General features: G+C 34.3%; 1 protein-coding gene across 1 annotated transcript; it reads left to right on the top strand.

The window, feature by feature from the left end:
• The first annotated feature begins 4,493 nt into the window (after positions 1-4,493).
• On the top strand, positions 4,494-9,175 carry LOC126764856 (protein RCC2 homolog). Its single transcript, XM_050482477.1, has 5 exons — positions 4,494-4,663; positions 4,857-5,293; positions 5,351-5,929; positions 8,189-8,447; positions 8,507-9,175. Exons 2-5 carry the CDS (start codon positions 4,967-4,969, stop codon positions 8,782-8,784), a joined length of 1,443 nt encoding a protein of 480 aa, XP_050338434.1. The 5' UTR covers positions 4,494-4,663; positions 4,857-4,966; the 3' UTR covers positions 8,785-9,175.
• The last annotated feature ends 1,180 nt before the right edge of the window (positions 9,176-10,355 follow it).

Below are 10,355 nucleotides of genomic sequence, written 5' to 3'. Positions count from 1 at the left end.
ATGATCAGATTCAGTTCAGTTCGTTTGCGACATAATCAGCGATCGGTCGACTCTATCCGCCGCCCTCCCGTTTGTGAAACCAACCACATAGACATACATATACATATATATCACCCAGAACGCGTTTATATAGTTACTTTTCCTTTTTAACATAATTCGCTTAAATAAAGCACAAACCCTTTTCTATTATTGAGTGCGCTTTTTTTTGAATATTTTAGTGAAGTGGAAAATCATTATAAAAGGTGAGTGCACTGTTTCTACACTAAGGTAAGAGGCAAGTAGCTCAGTAAGATGCTGTGGGAAGAGAAGTCTTAATTTATGAAGTAAACCCTGGTGCCATACTCTGTTAAACGCCTGAGATACATCAAGAAAAACAGCTGTGCAGATTTGCTTTTTTTCCATCGCATCGCTTAAATAAAGCACAAACCCTTTTCTATTATTGAGTGCGCTTTTGTTTTGAATATTTTAGTGAAGTGGAAAATCATTATAAAAGGTGAGTGCACTGTTTCTACACTAAGGTAAGAGGCAAGTAGCTCAGTAAGATGCTGTGGGAAGAGAAGTCTTAATTTATGAAGTAAGCCCTGGTGCCATACTCTGTCAAACGCCTGAGATACATCAAGAAAAACAGCTGTTCAGATTTGCTTTTTTTCCATCGCATCCTCAATTATATCTGTTATTCGATGAACTTGATGTTGCGATCTAAATCCAAACTGATGAATTGGTATAAGGTCCTTTTCTTCAATTATGTTCTGAAGTCTTTTTATAATTATAACTTCAAGTAATTTGGACAAAATAGGCAACAGTGAGATTGGACGATATGATGATGCTTCCTGTGCGCTTTTCCCGGGTTTTTGTACCATAATGATTTCAGATACCTTCCATGACAATGGAACGTATCTGAGATTTAAGCAAGCGTTTATTATCGATGTAAGTTTTTCTAATGCTTTCCGTGTTAGATTTTTCAGTACATCAGCTGTCACCAAGTCGAAACCGGGCGCTTTTCTTGGTTTAAATCTACTTTTAATTATATTTTCCACTTCTTTAATTGTTGCTGGTTGGATTTCTTCTACGCATTGCGATCCTCCCATCTGAGGTAAAGTTCCATGGAACAGAATAGCACTAAACGTTTTAGCGAGTTTCTCTGAAAAAACTTCTGCTTTTTCTTCGTCGCTTTTGGCCCAGGATCCGTTTGGCTTTCTGAGGGGTGCATTTGACAAAATTGGTTTCCTAGCATTTTTTACTGCTTTCCAAAGGGAATAATCGGATTGTTTGTTTGGCGTTAGTTTCTCAATATAATTAGAAATATTTTGATTCGTGAATAACTTTATTTTAGTACTAAGAAGCTTGGTTAAATTGTTCAGTTCTGTTTTATATTGGGAAAATCGCGTGATTTGCTATTTTTTGCGCAGTTTTCTCTTTTTCTATATGAGATCTAAAATGTCCGATGGATATTTAATATAAAAGTTTTTTTGTTTAGGAACAGGAGTACTTTTCCAAGCCGATTCCTGAATAGCTTTCGTAAATGTATGAACTTCATCTTCTTAGATATCTTGGGTTGTTATATTTGCTTCAGAATCAATATTTTTGTCGAGCATCACTTTGAAATACTCCCAATCCGTATGTCTATTAGAAAGATAAGGCGGTATGTCGATTTCTTTTATTTGGCCATTTAGGATTAGATATACTGGCGAGTGGTCCGAATTTAAGTCCAATCCATTTTCAATAGTAATGAATGTCTTGGATATTTGTCGAGTGATGAAAAAATCGATCAGGTCAGGTAATTTCCTTGTGTCGGAAGGCCAGTAAGTCGGCTTGCCAGTAGACATGAAGTCGCATCCAGTAGCCGTAACAGCTTTAAAGAGCTCTCTCCCCTTCGGTGTCGTAACTCTTGAACCCCATTGTGAGTGTTTTGCGTTAAAATCACCACCCATGATGAATTTCCCATGGTGTTTTAATATAAGTTCTGTGTACAAGTCCATTTTAATATTGTGTCTAGGTGGGCTATATATTGCGGTAATGCTTATTTTTCCGAAACTAGATTCAACCGATATGGTCGTAGTTTGGAATTCTGGGATACTTATATTAATTTCTTCGTAGTGGGGAATATTATCTCTGATAATTATGGCACTCCCCCCTCTCGCATTGTTATTTGGGTGGTTCGAGCAATACGTCTTGTAGTTTTTGAATCTAACAAAAGTCTCATTTGTGAAATGAGTTTCTGATATAAGACAAATATCAATTTTTTCAACATGGAGTAATGTCTCTAATTCTTTACTACGTTTGAGCAGGCCATTTGCATTCCAGGTCATAATTTTCATCGGCTTCATTTTTGCGTCTTATTTTCACTGTGCTGTCTCTCTAGTTTAGTAAGACGTTCGTGGGTAAGTCTATTTTGCTCTTCTAGCTTATTAAGCTTGTTGAGAATTAGCGAAAAATTACCAGTAATATCACCAGTGGCATTCGTATTTGTATGATTTTCGGACAGATGTTGTTGAGCTTTATTAGCACCTTTAGTTATGCTGGCAAATGAGGGCTTTCCAGATTGATGATTTACATTAGTGTCTTCCTTCTGAGGAGCAGTGGAAGTGGTTGTGCTTAAGCGTTTTGGTTCATATTTATGCTCTGTATTTTTCCCAGTCGCGTTTTTAATTTTTTGAAGTTGCTTTGCCACTTCACATCTCCTATAGTTCGCAGGGAGATTTTGACTACAGTTACAGCATTTTGGCGGTAGTTCGGCGGGTTTTGTACAGCTTAGTGTTGAATGATTTCCGGCGCACTTTACACACCGCGGTGGCTTACAACAATAGTTTCTAGTGTGACCGAACGCCTGACAGGATTTACACTGCGGCACAAGATTCGATGGCTTGATGGGCTCGAGTTTAACGACAGAATTTAGAATATATTTGATTTCGTAAATTTTCTTAATGTTCTCTGTAGGTTCAAAACATACAATAAACATATTTAACTGGTTTTTTGTTTTATATTGAAGTTTGTTTAAGACTTCCGTAACTTTAAACCGTTGCTTTTGAAGGTCTGTGATAATACTTTCAGGCTCACATGAGTGATGAAGGTCTTTTACCTTTACGCGTATATCACGCGATTGTTTGTCTTCGTACGAGTACCAAGGAATTTTCGAGTCGTTTAATTTCCTTGTAAGTATTCTGTAGTCGGAACTATCTGAAAGATTTACTTTACAGGAACTTAGGCGAGTGAGCTTGAGTGTGTAAGATTTTTTTACATCTGCGTTAATCAAGGAACGCATCAAGGGTTGGTTAAAATTTTCCGATATTATAATTGGCGGAGGGCGATGGCTTACTTTTGTATCTGTTTTATCTTCTGCTGTTCCATCCGGAATCGGAGACTTCAATGTTACATCCGGTGAAGAATCTGCTTTGCGTTTCTTACTTTCCCTACTTTTTTTCTTTTTTAATAGCCAATTTGTTTCTTTTGTAAGCTCTTCTTCGTCTGTTTCGGCTGCAAAGGTCGATTTTGATGGAGAAGAAGACGTTTCATTTGCATATTTGGTTAGCGATTTCTTCAAGTCTTCATTTTGAAGTTTAAGTGCCGCATTTTCGTTTTTCAATTCATTATTCAACGTTTCTATTTTTTTAATGCGTTCGAGCAACATACCTATTTGGTTACATTGTGTACCCCCACCGGGAGGCGGAGTTTGTGTGTCCATCACGATCTTATTTAATCGTGGTTACGTTAAGTAAAAGAAACTGCCTTACCAACTGCTTTACCGATTGCACGTGCAGATAATGTAGTGTCCCTGGCCACTTACAATTCTGCGTAGACAGCTGGTTTGCCGTGCGACAGAAACAACTGATACCCACTTAAGATGTTCGGAGGAGAATTTTTGCGCGAAAATTAATTGAGTGTTTTAATTTGGTATTATTTTTTGTTATTGTTTTAAATTTCCAAAAGTTATATGATAAATCACTTATGTTTTCAACTATTTTTGTAGAAATTTCGAGTAAACCGATATACCGCGTGGTGCCAACGATGTTAAGGTCCTTCGGTGAATCTGCTTGCGAATTTCCCCATCCGGGATTTCACGTATATTACAAGAAATTGAAGAGCACACTTTACTGTTGACCGTACCCGCGAACGTCTCGAACTCGATTCGAATTATTGCTTTTAATTTCATTTTATTATCTTTGAACGTAGTTAATAATAAACGAATTTTTTCGATACATTTATATTGATTTTCCAAAAGTACCGAAATTTCTATTAATAATTTATCTTATTCATTTTTATTTCACTTTTTTTTTAATAAATAAACAAATTTCACTATCAGTTATAATAAATATTTAAAATTTTGGGTTATTACATTATATGATTTTCTTTCAGTACCTTAATGTAATTATTCCAGAATTTGAATTTAAAAAGTTTGGGACAATGATAGCCTGAACTCTATGTAAGAAAATCTGCAATCATTTTTAGGCGACCCTGTATTTGAACTAGGGATAAACATCATGGCGTTGTTAACATTCAATTATTAGCGACGTTTGGGAGGGTGATGCATGATTTTCGTTGTAGCGTCACTTTGTTCAGTAAAGTTTAGCAAAAGTTGGGCTTTAATTTTGGAAGAAGTAATAAGTTATGGTTATTTATTGTTGTTTAGCAAATGCAAAATTATAAATATATTTAAATATATAAGGTAAGGTAAATATATTAGTTTTGTTAATCTCTAAATATTTGAGCCAGTTTTTGAGTTATTGGCAGATTGACCATATTAAGTATCTGAAACTAAATTATTATTTTTAATGTTTGAAAATGATCAAAGAAAAAAATACCTAGACTTTGTATTTAAGCTTCCAGTATTTATAATATAAGTCTATGTGTATTTTTAGGTCAATAGATTAACAAAGTGATTGGTTATACCAGTTATTATTGTCCCCTTGTTTTCACAATTTTGGAATCTAGTCCTCTGAAAAAATAACGATAGACGATATATTCAATTATGTCTGCGAAACGTAAAGTTGGTGGAAGTGGTAATGGACCTAACAAGCGCCGCCCTAAGAAACAGGAGATTGAAGAGGACTTTAGTGATGCTTCTAGTGACGAAGCCCAATCTACCTCAAACCAAGTGGAAGTTTTAATTCCCAATGACGATTTGGAACCACCTACCAAGTTACCCGAAGATCTTCTGTTATCTCTAGATAAGACTCCTGGCAAATTGTTGATTGCTGGAATGGTAACATGGGACTTAACAGGAAAACGGGATCGGAAAAATGTAGTTAAAGTGCGCCCTAATCTTTATAATTTTCATCGTTTTTCTGATGAAATGGTTGGTGAAAGTAACGTAAAGCATCTTACTATTTTTTAATCTTTTTCAATATTTTAGTACCGCTACTGTGTTACTGGTCCAAGCTCCGCTCATACACTACTTATTAATATGAATCGCAAAGCTCTAGCATTTGGTCGTAATCCTTCAGGACAGTTAGGTTTATCCGATGTAAAAATATGTGAAATTCCGACGCTGGTTCCAGGATTAGAGAAATTTAATATTGTTCAAGCTGCATGTGGTCGACATCATTCCCTCTTTTTGACTGACGCAGGTAGAGTTTACGCCTGTGGTGAAAATAAGTCTGGCCAATGTGGTATTGGAAACACACTTCCAGTAGTAAATAAGCCAACTCCGATAAATTATGTAGGATCTCCAATTATTCGCATTGGTTGTGGGGCTGAATTTTCCGTGATCCTCGATATTAAAGGAAATTTGTATACATTTGGTTTACCTGAATATGGCCAACTGGGACATAACACAGACGCAAAATACTTTGTTAATGCCAACAAATTGTCATTCCACTTTGAAACATCGCCTAAAAAGGTTGTATTATATATTGAAAAGAATAAGGAAGGACACGTTACACCCGTGGACAATGTTCAAGTTGTGGATTTTGCTTGCGGCAATAATCATACGGTGAGTGTAAAAATGTCTCTAAGGGCTATACCAAAAATATTGAAAAATAACGGAGTTATGTGCTGTTTGCGGAAGTGCCGAAAAAAAGTGCCTCAACTGCCTGCATGATTCCGGTCGATTGAGTAGCTGAAACAAAAAAATTCAAAAGGTTTATTAAACTTAAATATATTTTCTATACAATGAACTTCGATCTTTGAAAAATATCAAAAATTAAGAAAATGGCGTAATTTTGAAAAAAAATTCCTTTGTTTTACGAAAAACATGGTAGTTTTTTTTAATGCCAAGTGGACAATTTTCAACCAATCAAACAGATCGTAGTCCGTTGTATGGCAAATGTATTCAACTATATCCAGTTTTAATTTGAAGTCGATCGGTCAATTTCTCGTTGAGTTATGATGTCAGCAATTTTGAAAAATGTCGTTTCGAGAAAAACGCGTTTAAAGTTTCACTTATATGTGTTTGCACCTCTGAGCGGTTGTTGTTTAGAACGCTGCCATTCAAAAACTATTCAAGATATACCTTGTCGAATTCACAGGATATTTTTGAATATATAAACTATCGAAAAAGCAAAAAAAAAAAATTTTTTTGAAAGTGTCACACTGTAATAGCCCCTTAGGTAATGAAATGTAGAAATTATAAAACATCGGTACTAAATGTAATCATTAAAATAAAAGTTAGTGGTTGAATTGTTAACTTACGTAAAGTAAAAAGTTCATATTGTGATTTGTATACGACTTCATATTTTTTTTATACCTTGAACCAGGTCTATTTAGTTTACCACGAAGTTTGTAATATCTGGAAGAAAACGTCGGAGACAAAAGTAATCGAAAATTCAATTTTTATAGTGAAATGAATAGATTTTTGTTTTGCAGAAGTTTTTTTTTGGAAACTTTATTATTACTTCAAATATAGTTTTAACTCATAACTGAGAATATAAAATTATTTATATTGGATAAAAATAATAATTTAAACTACTTTATGTATAAACTCGACTAAACTAACTTCACAAAGTTATAGTTAATTAAGTTTCTTGCCAGCCTTGCAAAAGTCCCGTTGCTACTTGTGGCGTTCTAAGCTACTGACAGCTTTAGAAATTTGTCTTCAGTCGGAATAAAAATTTTGTACAATGCGGTCATTTTGTCATAGTCCGTGAAAAATACGTTAAATCGTGTAAGACATGGGAAGAAAATCCAAAGAAGATGCTAAAAGGTAATTTAACACATAAATTATAATAGCGCGGATAAATTCGGACTTTCCGAACTTATCTTGACAACGGCCTGAAACATGCAACTCACATTACAAAGCTTTGTATATTATACAACATCCTAAAAGTTTTAGGTACGACCACTCAGTGCCTGGATCTTAATCCGATTGAGCACTTGTGGGCAGGTTTGGAGCGTGCTATTCGGAAACAGAATATAATATCCAAACAGTCCTCCAGGATGCAATTATCAAAGAATGGAGTGAAATATATATGAACAAAAAAATTAATATTTTCAATAGATTCTCTCAAATATGGATTAAAAGTAAAATTAATTTTAGTTTATATACAACATTTTTTACGAATACTTTTGTGATATGAATTCACTGAATTTTTCAGTTGAAGTGTTTTTACATTACATTAATTAAAATATCGATTCCTGAAATTAATTTTCCGAATACTTTTGTAAGGCACTGTATATATAAATGACCAGTACGATAAGCGACTTTCCGTGTCAGTTTGTCAGTCTATATAGTTCCTGAGTTTCTCGCATTGCTAAAACAACGGCAGAATCGAACTTCCAAAGAAATTGTTCAGATCGGACAACTAAGGCATGTAGCTGCCATACAGACTGATTGATCAAAATCCTTCACGAATTTTGACACGGATTATTATTGTTGTAGCGGCAGAAAACATTCATGAAGCAATTTGGAGCTGGTTTGACAGCGCATGATCGGATAAAAATCCGTGTCCGTTACTGTTATGTATACCCGACTGTCGCGAGAACGGTCAAAGTATGGAAACTTTTGTATTTGTGAAGGATATTGGTTGAATCGAAATTAACGTTTTTTTTTATTTTTTCGAACTAAAAATTTCTTCATAACATTGGTAAAAACGCGAATAAACACAATTAAAAATTGTTCGACTATGCTCTATATCTGATAAGATTCTGCGATTGGCCTGAACTTTAGTTTTATTTATGCTCACAGCCCTTTAACAAGCAATTTTAGTAAGTAAAAAATTGGAATTTTGTATATGTACTCGTATATTTTTTACAGGTGGCAATTGACTCGAAGAAGCGCGTGTATAGTTGGGGATTCGGTGGTTTTGGTCGTTTGGGCCATGCTGAGCCAAAAGATGAAATGGTACCCCGTTTAATAAAATATTTTGACACTCAAGGCCGTGGTGCCCGTAATGTATACTGTGGTGCAACTTTTAGTCTCATTGTCAATGAACTAGGTGTCCTTTTCTTATTTGGACAAAACAAAAAGACTGGAGAAGCAAACATGTACCCGAAACCTGTGCAGGATTTATCGGGTAATGTTTACATCATAATGTGTTATTGAGAAAATTTATTGACAGCATTATATTTAAAGGTTGGAACATCACCGATATTGGTTGTGGAAACACTTCGATTATTATTTCCGCTGATGATACCTTAATCGCATGGGGTGCTTCACCAACTTATGGTGAATTAGGCCTTGGTGAATTCCAAAAGTCTTCGACTATCCCTAAGGAAGTGCCCAAAATGGATAATATAAAAATACCTCAGGTTGCTGTTGGTTATTCTCATACCGTTTTACTTGTTGATACTGATCACGAGCCAACAAAACTCAAGTATGAAAAACTGCCAGAATATACCATCGATAATTGAACAGAGTAAATTTAATTGTAGTTGTTGACCTTCATACTACCCCTCATGCATTTATGATAGAAATATTAGCTCGGTGATAATTTTACATCGCGCCTTGAGAGTTTAAAGAAGTAATTCAATAAAAAAAATATTAATAAAGTAGATATATTTACATGTAAGTAGATTTACTAAGTTCCCGGCCACTAACGTTATCTGTACACTCGTAAAACATAATATCATTAACTTTTTTGCAATTGTATTGCTTTGCATTTCTAATATCTACATTTATAAAACGGGTTTGTAAAAGATGTACGATAAATCTGCAGTAAATTTTCTTTTATATCGGAACTCCACTACATACTTATTTAGAAATAAGTTTAATAAAGTTAAGAATCAGTGTCACTGTTTTATATTTATTTTTTTTTACTATTGGGCGGACATATTTATATTTTGCCACTATGATGCAGTATTGTACTAAACATAATATAAACATAAGTATATACAAGAATTCTTGGAAAATAAATTAACAACTTTTTTCGAAATGCTTATAATTGTGATTTTAGTAAAATTTTGTAAAAAGTGAATTGTAATACTATACTTTTTTGAGGAACATATGTTTGAGTTTTATTCATCCTTGGTTAAATGCCTTGTAAGTTGCCAACAACGTTTCTTTGTCCTTTCCCCATGTTATGCCGGCTTGTGACGTAAGGATTTTGTTACGGCTCTGTACTTTGGCGATAATCGCGGTCGTATTACGAGTGAAGGAGCACAGACTCAAAAGTCACCTAAAATTGTAGGATTGGCTATGTTCGTAAGTGCATCATGACTTGCAGCATAAGCAACAGTAGCAACACTGCAAGTTTGACGTTTGATACTTCTTATACAATTTTTGACAATTTGCAGATACATTTGTTTGCATTTTTGAACGCGTATAATACTAAAATGGAAATTTTGCTGAATCTAACACTAGACGAAATTTGTGAGCAAAGAAATTATAGATTTTCTTTAAATTTAAGAAAAAGAAGAGTATTGAAGTCAAAAAGAAAAATTTTTAGGTACAAATGTTTGCCTCTTAAAAGACAAAGTATTTATAGAACAAACTTTCGGGATTTTTAAGAAACAGTTTAAAATTTTAAATTATATTGAAGCTTCGAGCAGTAAAGCCATATCTAATATAATACTCGCTTGCGCTATCTTACACAAATTTATCATAAATAAGGGAGGTTATTCTGAACATATTAACGATACAATAACACAAGCCGATATGGAAACCAACAATCGAAGGAATTCAAGATGCTCCCATTCGCTGTGTTGATTCAGATGATATCAATGGAATCGATAGAAGAAACTATTTTACCACTCTGTTTTCATCATAAAAAATTTACTTTACCTCACCTTCCTTTATTTGAATAATTTTTTTATTACTTTTTTTTATTGTTTTCATTTACACTTTTAACTTCGGTCACAACTTTCTTCCACAATACATTTTTTTTCCTTCTACCCGATTTAAAGTCGTCCTCCATATTCAACCGTACTCTCAGCAATAACTGTGTCTCCGCATTACTGAGATTTTCACTAAAAATTTAAAAATA

This window comes from Bactrocera neohumeralis, unplaced genomic scaffold (genome assembly GCF_024586455.1).
Source record: "Bactrocera neohumeralis isolate Rockhampton unplaced genomic scaffold, APGP_CSIRO_Bneo_wtdbg2-racon-allhic-juicebox.fasta_v2 cluster10, whole genome shotgun sequence".
Lineage (NCBI taxonomy): Eukaryota > Metazoa > Arthropoda > Insecta > Diptera > Tephritidae > Bactrocera > Bactrocera neohumeralis.
Note: the sequence above shows the minus strand (reverse complement) of the source record. Positions and strands in the feature narration are given on the sequence as shown.